At 41.3% G+C, this 16,327-nt stretch overlaps 1 protein-coding gene across 5 annotated transcripts in view; it reads left to right on the forward strand.

Annotated features, from left to right (window-relative positions):
- COPG2 (COPI coat complex subunit gamma 2) overlaps positions 1–16,293 on the forward strand; it is a 147,344-nt gene extending 131,051 nt beyond the window's left edge. For all 5 annotated transcript variants that reach the window (XM_031665150.1, XM_031665151.1, XM_031665152.1 and 2 more), the window contains 4 exons: positions 14,191–14,288; positions 15,025–15,163; positions 15,460–15,558; positions 16,016–16,293. In XM_031665150.1, coding sequence (XP_031521010.1) covers positions 14,191–14,288; positions 15,025–15,163; positions 15,460–15,558; positions 16,016–16,146 — 467 coding nt within the window. In that variant the 3' untranslated portion in view covers positions 16,147–16,293. The remainder of the gene's footprint in view (positions 1–14,190; positions 14,289–15,024; positions 15,164–15,459; positions 15,559–16,015) is intronic.
- Positions 16,294–16,327: the final 34 nt, after the last annotated feature.

Consider the following 16,327-nt stretch of genomic DNA (forward strand, 5'->3'; position numbering starts at 1 on the left):
CCCCAGATAAGAATCACTGATGTGGACGGCCACCTTGACTCCCTATGGCCACCTGACTCCCTGACTCCCATTTTATGCCTGGAGCCTTCTTGTGCTTGCATTTACTATTGAAGATCATTGTTTTGAAGCGCCAGAATGCCCCCTTTCTACCAGTTTTTGTTTGTTCATTTTTTTGCTACTTCTTTCATGTGCTTTTTATACTTATTACTTTGCATTTTTCATGTTTTTCGTATGCTAACTAACCTGGTAGTCTTCCCATGGAAGCACTTTCTTTTGCATACTTTCTTTTCTTCCTCTGGCATCCTTCCACCCCATTCGTCCCTCCCCTTGTTTCTCTACTCCACAGTCACCCTCTGACTCTTGAAAAGGATTTCTCTTGAAGATCTACATTGAAACTTTTACCCTTCAGTACATGAAAGCGACCTATACTCTAAACCCCCTTCATATCAGCCTGATAGCTTCCATACCCGTACAATATTTTCTGTTCTTATTTTAATATTTTCTATCCTTGAGGTTTACATACTGTGACACAGGTGGCAAGATTCCACCTTTAGGACTGCCTCCAGTTACTCCCTGCTCCTCTTATCCCCATCATGCATTCTTTTTGCTGTACTATAGTATTTTCGTTACCGTCATTCATACTGTTAATCCATGCATCTTTCCTATCTTTTCATTATTATTCAGGATGTTTTCATCTCATTTTTGGATTTTCTTAAAGACTTTCTTAGTCCTACCTTCCTACCTGGAAGCTCATTTGGCAATCTGTTCTGCACCTCTTTTTCTCTTCTTTGACAACACTTTGAAGCCCCTGTGCCACCCATAATTTGTTCACCACTGTCTTTCTGGTGCAGTGAGCAACCCTTTCTAGATGTGGATGTGCACCCTTCAATTCCATTTCCTGGTTTCCTTTCCCCTGTCTCAGCTCGGTTCCTCTTTACTCATTTCTGAACTTCTTTCCTCCTTTTTGGAATCAGATTTAAGTATACTACTCAATGTACCGTGCCTCGCCACCTTTTTTTTTTTTTTTTTTGCCTTTTTCTAATACTCTATTCAGATGCATATAGTTGTCTTCTGACTTGCTTCTTTTCTACCTCACCCTTTTTCCCTTCTGTATCTTTGGTCCATCTTTAATCTTATAACTTTTCTTAATGTATGCTCTTGTTCTTCTGACCTCATTGTTTCTGGGTCTCCTTATTGTGAAGTGGATTTGCCCTGTGTTTACTTAAGTTACTCTGAAATGTTGCCAAATCCATGCAGTGCTCTTTTTAGTGTCCATCAGGTGTTTTCTTCCTTATTCCATATGATATGATTATAGTAGCAAATCTTGTTTTTTAGTATGTTATCCTCGCATGACTTTTCCCATCCTAAGGTAAATTTTAAATGCCTTTTCCCTTTATTTTGTTGTTTTTCTTTTTCTGCCTTGGAAGAGCACATTGTTATCCACCCATCCACTGTGTGTCACTCCTCTGCATTCACTAAGATCTTCCTGTCAAGCACCTCCTTCTCTTCTCCATTCACTGCTCCATCCCTTTCAGAATTTCTTCTTTCCAGCATACTGTGCTGAACTGCTTTGGTTCTCTGTTTGTTCCTTGATAGGATCCCTGCCACTTGCCTTGTTTTATGTACACTTTACTGAATGTGTCGCTAATCTTTCTGTCAATTGCACTTTTTAATGCAAATGTACTTTCCTGGACACTGTCTCTCTTATGTCCAATTTTTAGTTATTTTATCTCGTCCCTTTCTTTCTCCCTTTAAGAACTAACTACACCGTTGTCTTCTTGACTCAACTTTTTAAGTAAAAGCAATTTTCATTATCCTGTGTGCTTGAATAATAATTTTTGGTAGCAAACAATTATATTGCATTATCTTAAATTTGATAAAGCTCTTACCCATCTCCCTTAAAACAACTCAACCTATTTTCTCAATCATCACTAAAACACTATGATTAAAAAAAAAAAACTTTTAAGTATTTCTCATAATATATGCCATTTTAAAGGATAATGACCTAATTATTTAACATATCATCAGTTCATTAGCAGACATGTTTGTGTGTAGTACAAAATGGTCTCATACTATAATAAAGACTATAATTGCATTTGCCTTTTATACTGCAAGGAACAATGGAATGTTTTCAGTATAAATAACAAATGCATTACAATTTTAAATAAAATATATAAACAAGAAGTTTTTTGGAAATACTGACTTACCACCTGATGAGCTGCTTGAATTGCCCCACTCATATTATGGGGAAGATGACAGGAATACTGCACAACACATTTAACATCCTTCAGCATAGGGAATAAGCCTATCGGCACAAGAGCCACAGCAAAAATATGCCATCTCAAGCAGGCTTGGGTGCAAGCTAAAAGTTTTTGTTAGCACAAGAATGCTAACTCACTGCGCCAGATTTTCTAAGTACTTGGTGAGATGTATATATAATGTAAATCTTTTCCTATTAACAAGTATTTAGGCTGTATGAACAGATAGCTGGTGATATCTGAATTCCTCATTCTGGTCTCAATAATATTTCCTGTTTCATACCTTGCATATTCCAAACTCAGACTAATTCATACTTTTTTTTTCTCCAACCAAGCATCTTCTCCTCTCCCTTTTCCTTTCTTCTTTTTTATATATACAAGTCTTCTCAGTTGCTTCTCTTAACTTTCAGCGAATCCTAACATTATTTCTTAACTTCTTGGCCAATTTAACATCATATTTACTGCTATGTCCTTTCATAACTCCCTTGGAATATCTGCCCTGCCATATCGTAAATATTCTACAAATCATTTACCCACTGACTCTAGAATAAATGAATGCTGTATTATTCTCTGGATGTTAACCTTATCATGATTCCCAACCAGTCCTCAACCAATAACATTCATTTGTTCTGCAAAGAAAATCCCGACCTATACCTGACAATCCTCATGTTTTTAAGGTTTCCACCAATGGCTTCTTATCAGGATTTATCTTAATTCATCTCCTTCTAACCTTCCCTAGCAAGCAGTCACTTAAGAAGTAAATTTCCCACTAAGACTTCAAGTGCCAGCCTATCCAACTTCTGTTCTTTTTTAGACTTCTGATCTTTTCTCATTCGGTATTTGGTTCTTCTGCGATCTGACAGTTCTGTTTCTTTAATTTATACTTGATCTGTTTTCTTGTTTTTCCACCTACTCAAAACTGCTTTCTAATTCATACAACGTCCCATTTATTGACTTGCTATCCTCTGTTTATTTTTTCTATCATGAGCTTTGGCTTAAGTATAGAGCAACAGCCATTTTTCCTATTATTATCTGTGACTATTCAAATAATGTCTTTCCATTTACAAACAACCTGAACATTTCCCTTCTACTCCTTTTCTCCTTTTTCTCTTTCTCCTTTGGCTGCAAACTCCTTACATTTTCTCCAGCATTCTTTCTTCATTCAGCTATATCATTTAGTGGATATAACCATCTCTTTTGGATGTTATGTACACTCTTGATATTCAGCACTATTTAACCATCTTCCATCTTCCTTATTTCTCACTTGGTACTTAATCTCTTCTCACCCTCCATTCAGTCTGGACGTCCTGGGATCCCTGCTCTGACCCATTTTAAGTCCATTGCATTAATCATTCTCTAACCTCCCATTCTGTTGGCTCTACCAATTGCTTCAAATCTTTTTCCAACACAGCTTTCTGGGCAGCAACGTATACTCCAATTCTTATTTGCTATGTTCTCACTCCCCTCTTTTCTCCCGTGGTTGGTATCTAGCTTAACGTACAACTCCACTGAACTTGTAATTCTGATTCTCGGTGCTCCTCATCCTGGCCCTCCTTATACCCTTCCCTGTTTAACTTTGCAAAATTGCATTGCATGCTCAGCACCCTAACCTAAACCATGCCTTCTCCTTCCTTAATTTTAGCTTCAGATTTTCTCAAGTTTTTCCTTCTCTACTTTTTTTTTTTTTTTTTGGAGACAGAGTCTTACTCTGTTGCCCAGGCTGGAGTGCAGTGGTGCCATCTTGGCTCACTGCAACCTCCACCTCTGGGGTTCAAGCAATTCTCCTGCCTCAGCCTCCCAAGTAGCTGGGATTACAGGCATGTGCCACCATGCCCAGCTAATTTTTTTGTATTTTTAGTAGAGATGGGGTTTCTCCATGCTGGCCAGCTGGTCTCAAACTCCTGACCTGAGGTGATCCGCCCCCCTCGGCATCCCAGAGTGTTGGGATTACAGGCATGAGCCACTGTGCCCAGGCTGCTCACTCTTTTTTTATACATATATTAATAGTTGCTCTTACAGCCAGTTCTAACATAATATTTCTTTTCTGAGCAAATCTTAACATACTTCAGCAAGTTCCTCCTAATTTCCTTTATTTGCACTGTCATATATATTAACATCACCTTCCATCGATAATCACAGTGATGGATACACCCTTCTCTCAAGGTATACTCTTGAGGTATACTCCCTCAATGCCATCCACCTGCTCCACACCAAATACAGATCACCTTCTCACCAAATAAAGCACCCACCCACGCTTTCCAGTTGCTCTGTCAAACCAGTGTCTTTCAGGTACTGTCAGTAGCTTTGAATCAAGATTCACCCTGATCTTCCCCCCTAACCTTTCTATCAACCAAGCCCTTTAATTAAAACTTTTCATTCCCCCAAAATTAATACACCCACTTCTTCCTATCTTGATGTTGTATTTGCTTCAGATCTTTTTTAAAGAAATATTGCACATATAGTTGAGACTTCCTCGGTATCACTCCCCAAATCATTTACCTCTCTCCTTTCCAAGAGAAAATCACTACATGAATCTGATACTTATCCTCATGCCTATTTTCATAATTTTACTGTGTATCCATAAATAATACGTAGTGCTGTGTTTGCAGTGCTGTATAAATGTATATGTATGCGTTCTTAATAGAAAAAAAAAATTCCCATCAAGACTTGAAGAGCTAGTCTGTTTTCTGACTCCTGCTCGTATTCAGGCCTTCGCTGCTCTTCACCATCTACACCACTCATTGCAATCTTCAACAACACACATTTCACCCATTAGACCCCTTCTGAGATTTGACAGATTTCTCCATTACAGTTCTTATTTGTCTTTTTGCAACTTGACCACTCAGAACCCTGCTCTAATTAACAGTGCTCCCATTACTTAGATGAAAACCCCTTTCTTCTTCTTCTATTATGCTCTATCATATCTTATCCATTTTGGCTACTAGCATTAAATTATCATAGCAACGGATATAGCATTATACTCTTGAGGTTTACTTCCCTCATGATTCCCTACCAGTCCTCAAGAAATACAATTAATTTCCTCTACAGACAAACTACTCACCTACCCTCCCTAAATGGTCAATACCCATGTATTTAAAGGTTGCTAGCAGTGCCTTTTTAGGATAATACATCTTAATAAAACTCCCTTAAACTTTCTTATTAACCAAGTTTTTAACCAAAAATTTCTACCTACAGCATCAAGAGCTAATCTACTAATTCCCATTCCTGCCTGGGTCCCCGAAGCTCTGTTAGATGCACCATTCATTACCATTGGGCCTTCCCACCCAATTTGACCACTTGGGCCCATTTTGAGATCTTAGCAGTTTCCCCTTTTAAAAACACAACTGATCTGCCTAGTTGCCACTCCATCTACTCTTAACTTTTGTCTATTTTATACAATGGTCCTTTACTCAGCCAGCTCTCTCTTCCTTCTTACTCCATCGTAACCTTGGTCCAAAAATGGTTCCTTTACCCACCAGTCAATATCTGCCATTCCTCCAGTCATCCCCTCACATCCGCAGGAACTCTTCACTTTCTTCTTCCATTCCTTTCTTCCTTATTTTGCCCCAGACAATCATGCTGCTGATTCTTCTACGTCCCTCCTTCTTTCAGCTATCACCTGTGTGTCATTCTTAGGGACTCCATGGGTTCTTCTGGATACTCCCCTCCCCTTGGGCACTCGCTGCTCAGCACACTGCCCTCTGCCCTTGCCACATTCTCCATTGCATTTGCCTGTGCTTTCAGATCTGCCTACACTTTCATAGGATTCTTGCCACTGGCCTGCCCTTTATGCCCATCCCACTTAGCCTCTCTCACCTCTCACCATACTGACCAAACACATTACTTCTAACGTTTTTCCAGCAAAGCTTCCTGGACAGCAAAACCTTATACCCGTGTTCTTACTGTGCCACCTTCTTACCTTACTGTCTTCTTCTTAATACACAACTCTGACAAATTCCCAACTCTCGTTTCCTAATGTTCCCATTTAGCCCTCTTTAATGCCCTTCCGTATCTGTTGTTTTTCTACACTGCATGTTCTGCCCCCTACCTCATTCACATGTCCTCTCACCCTATTTAGCATCCAGCCTCCATCTTTTGTTCTCTCCTTCTTTGCGATTTTTGCATACAAGTCTCCTCAGTTGCTTCTCTCACTTTTGGCAAGTCCTAACATTCTTAATTTTTGAGTACATCCTTAATGTCCCTCTCAGAACGTTCCTCCAAATTTCCTTTTGGAGGCTTCCCCTGTATAGCCTAACCTTTCATAGTGATGGATACATATTCTTTTTGAGGTTTCCTCCCCTCATATCCCCACTCTCTCCCTCATTCAAAACCAGTTTTCTACTCTTCAGATAAGCCTTCCCTTCCCCTTAGATAGCATCTAACCTGGCTTCTTTCTTTTCCATCATGACCTTTCGCACAAGTATGGTGCCAAATACCTCCAATTAGTATCATTGACACTTTTTTTGATCAATACTAAGTGATGCCTTCTCGTCTGGAAGCAATTTTAACTTCACTATTGTACACCTTTTTATTTTGCCTTATTAAAACTATATTCAGCATCCCTCCTTCATTCAGAGACTCTGTGTATGTCATTTCCATAGATTCAGTACTGTCTTTTGGATAAACAGACCCCTCACACTCAACACTCACTGTTCAGACTGCACACTGGATCTGAGGTCCAAAGCTTCCTGAACAGTGACCCCTCATAACCTCAATTCTTACCTAGCCACATTCTCTCCTTCCTCTGTCTTCTTGAGTGGCTGTGTCTGGATTAACGTAAAATCACTCTACCAGAGTTGCCACTCTCCCTGTCCCAGTATTCCTCATCCCGTCACGCTTCAGTGCCCTTCCTCACTAGCCCACTTACTGTGCTGCAAGTGCAGCCTCCAGCCTCATTCATTTATCCCTTCCCTTTTGAATCCTCCATCACCTCCATTCTTTCCGTCTCTCCTGTCCTTTCATTCAAATCTCTTCAGTTGCTTCTTCTAATTTTCAGCTAACCCTAACACGACAGTTGCTCGAAGAGGCTCTTTATCAGAATTGTTCCTAGCCTGCCTTGTCTAAAGCAGTGGTTCTCCAACTGCAGCTGGTTAAGACAAGCTGCAGGGCCTTACCCCATGATGTGGTTTGGATCTGTGTCCCCACTCAAATCTCATGTCGAATTGTCATCCCCAGTGTTGGAGGTAGGGCCTGGTGGGAGGTGATTGGATCATGAGGCCAGTTTCTCATAGATGGTTTAGCACCATCCCCTTGGCGCTGTTCTTGTGATAGAGTTCTCACACGATCTGATTGTTTTAAGTGTGTGGTACCTCCTCCCATCTCTGTCTTTCTCCTGTGAAGTGCTGGCTCCCCACCATTCACCTGCTGCCATGATTGTGAGTTTCCTGAGGCTTCTTAAGCCATGCTTCCTGTACAGCCTATGGAACCTTGAGCCAATCAGACATCTTTTCTTTATAAGTTACCCAGTCCCGGGTATTTCTTTATAGCAATGTGAGAACAGATTAATGTATCCTGAGTTTCTGACTGACTAGGTCTGGGGGAGGGGAGAAGAATTCAAATTTCTAACAGATTCCTAGATAGTGCCATGTAACACATTCTAAGGAGCACTGCTCTCAACTTCTCCCTCAACCAAGCCCTTTAAAAATCTTCCACTAAGGCATCAAGAGCAAGTCTACTGACTCATTCCTATTCAGGTCTTTCCTTCTCTCCCATATGCTAGTCACTGCAATCTGGCCTTATACCTACTATATTTGGCCAGTTAGGCCCATTCTGAGATCTGGCAGGATTCTCCGGGCATCTTGATGGCGCTGTGGTCTTTCTTATTACCATGCCACCTTTTCAGAATCGTTATCTAGTTTATATAATGCTCCCCTTAGCTTTAACTCCTCTTCATGTCTTTTGGCCCAAATACGGGACTATCTCGCCAGTCAGTCCTGCCATTCTTCAAATGACCGTTTCATCTGGAGGCAACTATGTTTTCTTCTATTCCTTTTTTCCCTGTTACCTGTCTTGCCCTAAAGATGTACGCTACCTTATCTTCAGCCTCCCTTCTTTTAACTGCCATCTATATTTCATTCAGATGGACTCCGTCTCCTCCTGAATGGCACTTCCTAGCCAGATTCTCTCTAGTATCTGCCTCTCATCTGTAGAAAATCTTCACGTGACAGAGTAACTTCTAAGAGTAACTTTATTTAATACAGCACTTTCATGATATTCATTTGTTTTTCCCCTTTGGTGATTTGCCCTCCCTTATCTTAATTATATAGAGTATAATTTCATCTACCATCTGTACCTGGAAACAAAGAAGTTTTACCCTTTAGATGGGTTTCCAATGTAATCTCCAGCCACTCCTCTCCCAATATTAGTCATCCATTCTACAAACTACTCAAAGATCTATCCTGGTGTCGTTAAGTGCTGCCCTGTTAGGGCTCATCTTAATCCACCTCCTTCTAATCCTTCTAATTAAACTTCTCACAGAAGCTTCCCATTACTTTTCAAGCACGTCTTCTTCCCATTTTATCTACTACTTTTCAAAGTCTGCAATTAAGAGCCAACTTTTGACGAAATAGACCCACATTTAAAGGGTTTACAAGATTTCCCATTCTGGGAAACACTTTTCTCATTTTACCTGTCCATGCCACTCCACCTATGCACACCTACTCTTTGTATAGTTCTCCCTTTACACAGTTTCCAGTCTCTCCTTATTTAATCTTACATTTATGGGGCTGTATCCCTCCTGTCAAAACCTGCCAATCTTCAAATGACTCTATCTCTTCTGCAGGCTCTTCCACTGTTTTCCCCAGTTGACCCTAGAAAAACAACTGTTACTTAGTCACTTGTTTTTTCAGCTACAATCTTGTGTATCATTCTCATGGATTTAGTCTTTTCTTCCTCGTCACCTCCACACCACTCTGAACACTTGCACTTTCAGTTCATTCCAGACCTTCATAGGGTTCCTGCCACTGCCTATGGCTAGAATCCATCCCATTTCAACTCCTTGACCTTCCACTCTGTTGGGCACACTTGCTGCTTCCAACATCATTCAAGCAAAGATTCCCAGATGGCACTTCCTCAGGACACCAGTTCTTATTTATCTCCTTACTCTGTGCATTCTCTTTTCTTCTTAACTCATATCTCTACTGCATATGCAGCGCTGCCGTCTTCTGGTGTTCCTCATTCTGGCCCTCTTTAATGCCCTTCCCTACCCATACTTTTTTTTTTGTTTTTTTTTTTTGGAGACAGAATTTCACTCTTGTCACCGAGGCTGGAGTGCAGTGGCCTGATCTCGGCACACTGCAACCTCCACCTCCCGGGCTCAAGTGATTCTACTGCCTCAGCCTCCCAAGTAGCTGGGATCACAGGCACCTACCACCATGCCTGGCTACTTTTTGCATTTTTGGTAGAGACGGGGGTTCACCATGTTGGCCAGGCTGGTCTTGAACTCCTGACCTCAAACGATCCACCTGCCTCAGACCTCCGAAGTGCTAGGATTACAGGCATGAGCCACCGTGCCCAGCCCCTACCCACACTTTATATTCCATACTCCAGCCTAAATCCTACATCTTCTCGTCTTTTAGCTTCCAGCCTCCATCTTCTCTTCCCCTGTGATATTTTCATTCATGTTTCCCTAGGAAATGTCTATCACTTTTAATCAATCCTCACATAGCAGAGTAACTTCTAGGCAACTTCATTGGAACACTGTGCAATAGTTTACAATATCTTAACTGTCAGTCATCCTTTCACTTGCCATCTCTCTTTTCTTTTTTTGAGACAGAGTCTCACTCTGTCACTCAGGTTAGAGTGCAGTGGCGTGATTTTGGCTCACTGAAACCTCCAGGATTACAGGCATGTGCCACTACGCCCGGCTAATTTTTGTATTTTTAGTAGAGACAGTGTTTCATCATCTTGGCCAGGCTGGTTTCAAACTCCTGACCTCAGGAGATCTGCCAGCCTCGGCCTCCCAAAGTGCTGGAATTAGAAGCTTGAGCCACTGCACCCGGCCCTACCATCTCTCTACAGAAATAGATATAGACTTTTTTTAAAACTTCACTCTTCATAATCACCCATTCCCCATCTAGTAGCAGTAATCCATTCTCTGGACAAACTACCTGTTCACACACTCTTAATAAATCAAGCCTAATATTTCTAAAGTTGCCATCTATAACTTTTTTTTTTTTTGATACAGAATTTTGCTCTTGTTGCCCAGGCTGGAGTGCAGTGGCGCGATCTCGGCTCACTGCAACCTCCGCCTCCTGGGTTCAAGTGATTCTCCTACCTCAGCCTCCCGAGTAGCTGGGATTACAGGCATGCGCCACCACACCTGGCTAATTTTGTATTTTTTTTTTTTTTTAAATTCAGTAGAGACAGTGTTTCACACTGTTGGCCAGGCTGGTCTTGAACTCCCAACCTCAGGTGATCCACCCGCCTCAGCCTCCCAAAATGCTGGGATTACAGGCGTGAGCCACCGTACCCGGCCCATCTATAGCTTTTTATCAGCATTCACCAGTTAATAACTTTCCTGTCAAGCAAGTCCTTTAATTAGCCATTCCCTCAAAAGCTTCAAGAGCTAGTCTATTGCTTCCTCCTACTGAATTCCTTGCTCCTTACCCTTGCTGTGTATTTCCCATGCAGTCAACCATTTAGACCTAGAAAGGATACCCCATTCTAAATCTTTATTCCACACCTCCTCTGCCAGTTGGCCCTTCCTTATGTAATATTTTCTTTCTTTTGCTTTCAGTCTCTTATTTCTTACTCTCTTATGACTTTTGGCCCAGCAATGCTGTCTTACCTTCCCATTGATGTGTGTCATTCCTTAGTGACTAACTCCTTTTCATCTGAGGACAACTCTAATGTTGCTTTCCTAGTACCATTCCTCCTTCCCTTTCTGAATTTGTCCTAGAGAAAAACCCTCCCACCATTTGTACAGCATTCCCACAGACTCAACACGATTTTCCAGGTAGGTGTGTATTGCTTATTTTGACACTCACTGCCCAACTTGCCTCGATGTCCTACATGCTATACTGCACCCATTCCTTCTCAGTTCAGTCCAGACCTGCATAGACTGCTGCAGTTAGCCTGTACAGATCCATCTCTTTTGCCCTAGTGACATACCCTTTTCTTTAATTATTTTTCTAACAAAGCTTTCTGGAAATGCCTCATAAGTGTCTCTTACTTTGTCATGGTCTCCCCTAGGTGGTTGAGACCTGGCAGCTCCCTCCCACCTTTTCCACTCTGCCCTTTGCCGCACTGCGTGTTCTGTACCCTGGCCCAACTCACATATCCCTCTCCTGTCTTAGCTGCCAGCATCCATCTTTTCTATAATTCACTGGGTTCTTTTCTTTCTTTTTTTTTTTTTTTTTTTTGAGCCAGAGTCTCACTCTGTCGCCCAGGCTGGAGTGCAGTGGCGCGATCTCAGCTCACTGCAAGCTCCGCCTCCTGGGTTCATGCCATTCTCCTGCCTCAGCCTCCCGAGTAGCTGGGACCTGTACAGGCACCGCTGGGTTCTTTTCATACAAATCTCCTTAATGGTTGACTGTCATTTTCAGTGAATCCTCACAAGACAAGCCTAATTTCAGAGACCAGTTTTAATGCAGATCTTCAGGGCATTCTTTCCTGATTCCCTTTGGTGTTTGTCTTCCTTTGTTTGTGTAACTCTTATCTTTACATTATGGCAGTGCATTCAGTATTTTCTTGCCATGGAAAGCCCCCCCCCGCCCCGCCTCCTCGCCCCATTTCGTCATCCTCTGTAGCGGCTTCAATAGATTACTACCTGGACTTCCTCAGATCCCTGTAACCTCTCATTGTATCAGTCAAACCATTTAAGTAAAAAATTCCCAAGGTTTCAGGAACATTATCTCTACTAACACCATTCGTATTTACTTCCTTAATATCTTTCTCTGTATCAGGTCCTTACATGTAAGTGTCTTCTGTCTTTACCTCCACATAAAACCCAGCCCCTGTGCCCAGTCTGTGATCTACCTTCATACCTGATGTTGTCTCTTTATTCCTCCTCGTTTGCTGTAGCCTCTCTGCTTAATTGGAACCACACTGGGTTGCTATTAGCTATTTGCTTAATGTCTCTCCTGACTCTTCATTCTAACTTGATCATGACCTTTCCCCTACCATATCCTGTATCTCTTTCATTGTTTAAAAAAAAAAAAAAAAATGCCTCACCTGACCTATTCTGGCCTTGTGTTAACTTTCACTTCTTTCTTTCTTTCCCCTTCTCCCTGAAGAAAATCCTGTCTTTATTAAAGCACACTTGTTCTTTCCTCAACCCCTAATAGCATTGAAATTGAGTCTGCAGACTTGATAGGTTCATTCTTGCCTGTATGGGGCAACCCACTGCCATCATCTGTTTTCAGCAGATTCTGTTGAATCCATCTGCTCTCTGAATTCAGACCCATTCTTCATAGTCCCCACTAGTGGCTTAAATTAGGCACATCTTGTCTAGCTTATCTCTAACCTTTCAATCTCTTGACTGCCTCAGCTCACCAGAGCCTGTTGGAAAATCATTTGAAATACAAGGTATTTTACAATTTATTCTGAAACAAATTCTCTTCTCAGCACCTAGGCATTAGCTTGCCTCCTACTGTTTCCAACTGCCCCATGGACTTTCTGGCCTCTTTCCTTTTGCTTGTTTGTACATCTTCCTCTGCTTGCCCAAAGCTCTTTTGCATCTTTTGAGAGCCAATTAAACTACTGTGTCGTTTAACTTTTTTTACAGTTTTCCCAGGCTGTTGGTTAATCCTGCACCTTCACATGGCACTCTCTTAAAACTTAAAGGATCTATGGCACTGAGTTGTAATGTCATAGATAGATCGCACACACACAGCCTCACACGCTTACTTAACTCCTAGACAGCTCCTAGAGACAGAGGTCATGTCTCAGTCATCTTTTTATCCAAGTGTCTGGCACATAAGCTTATACCTTTACATATAATGTCAACATGTATTGACAGTCACTACATGTATGGATGGATGAATGGATGGAATTTAAAGTCAAGACTGAGCAGATGGAAGTCTTATTACCCAACCTGTCATATATGGTCTTTATATCTGAGCCTGTTCTTTCCTCTCCTCGCCTATCCCCCAAATAACTTTTTAACTGCCCCAATATCTAATATTTTTGTACCTGTAAGCTTTTTCCAGACCATAGATAAGATCCTAAATGCCTTTTCTTCATCCCTGCTTGCTAAGTCCCCTCCTTCAAACATTTCAGAAAATCCTGTCTTCTTTATAAAGACTTCACTTTCCAAAAATGTACCCCCACCTCCATTTCTTATTACTTAACACCACTTGTGTGAAAACATACAACTGCCCACTTGCTTTTCCATTTAAGACACTGACTTTACCAATAATAGAAACTCATTACTGACCTCCTCACTTTAGGCTGAAGGTTGACAGATAAAGCAAGTTCTGTCTGGTGATTTGTGGGCCCGCCATCAGTCCACAATCTAAAGATAGTATTGAGGTGCTGATGAGATTGGTCAATGTTAATCTGATGATCTGTATGCTTTTTTTACCATCGGTTTTTTTTTTTTTTTTTTTCGGTCAGGTCCTACAGCAGTGGTTCACAAAATACTATTTTTCAACATTTAGGCCTCTTTGAGATAGGCATGGCAAAAAGCCCCCAAAAGGACCTCTCTGCTGCTTTCTTCATACCAATAGAGAAACAGTTTGCCCATGTTATCATTCCTGTACTGCTGTAACCCACAGCGTGGAATAGACTTTACATTCATGCTTTGTGAGACTGCCTTTCTGACCCGCTTGCAGGCTGCTTTTGAGAACCACTACCCTAGAAAACAGGGCATGTGTATTTAACTGGAAAATGTGGAACACAATGCTGAGTACAGGTGGCACTTCCTAAGAAATGATGGAAACTTCTCGCTTGCACTGCCCACTGATGCAGGTTTGCCTGCCTTCTCCTCCAGTTGCAGGCACCTTTAGCTGCACCATGAAGTTTACAGTCCGGGACTGTGACCCTAACACTGGAGTTCCAGATGAGGATGGGTATGATGATGAGTATGTGGTGAGTCTTCCCAGCAGAGAGACTTTCTTTGACACCTTCGCAGCACTAAGTGACTTCTGCCTTGAGAGAACATTTTTCTAGGAGCATCTGACATAAACTTATGGGATTTCTATTCTTCTGAAACAGATGACAACTTAGGAGGCCCTGGACTAACCCTCCTCTGTAACTGGACAGCATCAGGCCAGAGATAATTGAGATTTACCACTTCATCATTAAAACAAACTCACCCTTTTTTTTTCTTTATAATAGGGATAATTAAGAAATGAAAATAATTACATGATTTTCATTGAGATCAGTTTTATTTAAAATGATTTGGGGTCGGGGGTTGGTTTTGTTTTTTGGTTTTTTGTTTTTGCTTCAGCAACTGTTAGTTTATAGCCAGATCATGGATTAAAAAGCCTTCACAGAATGGAGGGAAAACTTTTAAAAATATCAACCTCTTAGTGAATGATGAGAGGGTACTGTGTGCCCAGAACTCAGTGGTCAAGTGTGGGTACAACATGACTACTCTGTACCTCAGGGCTACAGATGTTGATCTGAATTTGGCTCTTGCCAGATGTTCTGTTTTCTTGCTTTCCTTTGCTAAGGGCTCCAGCATTAGATTTATCCAGACTACAGAACTTAAACTATTTTGGTGGTAGAGTTTTCTCTAGGCTCCAGAGAACTATATTAATTCCTTTATCTTTGCCCTATAACAGAAAGGACTTTTCTTTACTGACTGCTTGTTACCCACTAGCTGGAAGATCTCGAAGTGACTGTGTCTGACCACATTCAGAAAGTACTGAAGCCTAACTTTGCTGCTGCTTGGGAAGAGGTGGGAGATACCTTTGAGAAAGAGGAAACCTTTGCCCTCAGTTCTACCAAAACCCTTGAAGGTGAGACCCATTTTGCTATCAGTATATTGCCTGATAGCAATATAACACCTAATAGGTATATTTGTTACTCCAGAAGAACTCCTTGTAAAAAAAAAAAAAACTTCATAAAGCTCTTACTTAAAAGGCCAGCACCCTGTCTTCATCATCTAACTGATCAGCCATTTTCTAGTCCAAGTAGCCTCCCTCTACACATCACCAACAGCCCCTTCCACCCCAGCTCCCAGCATAGACTGGTGCAGAGGGAGATCCCTGTGCTTTACTTTCCTAATACTGTCTCATACATCTTCTCAACACAGAGGCTGTCAACAATATCATCACATTTCTGGGCATGCAGCCATGTGAGAGGTCCGATAAAGTACCTGAGAACAAGAATTCCCATTCGCTCTATCTGGCAGGTAAGAAGCTTCCATCAGATTTTCCTTCCATTTTCTTGCAAAGCTTAATAGGATATAGATGGGCATCTTACGCCTTGCTCTTGTCCCATCATCCCATTATATGAGCCACAATGTGAAACCCAGTCAAAATGAATAATTTGTTTTGCATGCTATTCTTAGTTATTCTTTTAAGATGTACATTTGACCTAAAACACTTAAATCTCTCCAACAGATACCAAGGCCACCACCAACATTCCTTTTGAGTACTCCAAATTGGTATTTTTGAATACCTTCTATGTATCTGGTTTCATGGGAATATAAAAAATATATATTTGGAATTTATGCGTAGGATTCAATTTTCACAAATCTCTGGAAAACTAAACTAATAGAAAGGAGATGCAGGGAGAGCATGATAAATTTCATTATCCAGTGCTTGTTTTGGGTTCTTAATATGTTTTTCCTCACTTTTTTCTCTCAGGCATATTCAGAGGTGGCTATGATTTATTGGTGAGGTCCAGGCTGGCCTTAGCCGATGGAGTGACCATGCAGGTGACTGTCAGAAGCAAAGAGAGAACACCTGTAGATGTTATCTTAGCTTCTGTTGGATAAAGGCTTACTGGACAAGAGGAAACTGATGTACACTTCACGGTCAGTGGGCTTTTAGGCTAGTGGCATCAGTTTCCCAGAATCACACTTTTGAAGATGAATGACTTTGGAGAAGCAAATTAAACATTTGGCCCTGAGCCAGCAGATCAAGCAGGTGTCTATCTTTGTGCATGGGTTGTTTTTT

Source organism: Papio anubis, chromosome 4, assembly GCF_008728515.1.
Source record: "Papio anubis isolate 15944 chromosome 4, Panubis1.0, whole genome shotgun sequence".
NCBI classification, from domain to species: domain Eukaryota; kingdom Metazoa; phylum Chordata; class Mammalia; order Primates; family Cercopithecidae; genus Papio; species Papio anubis.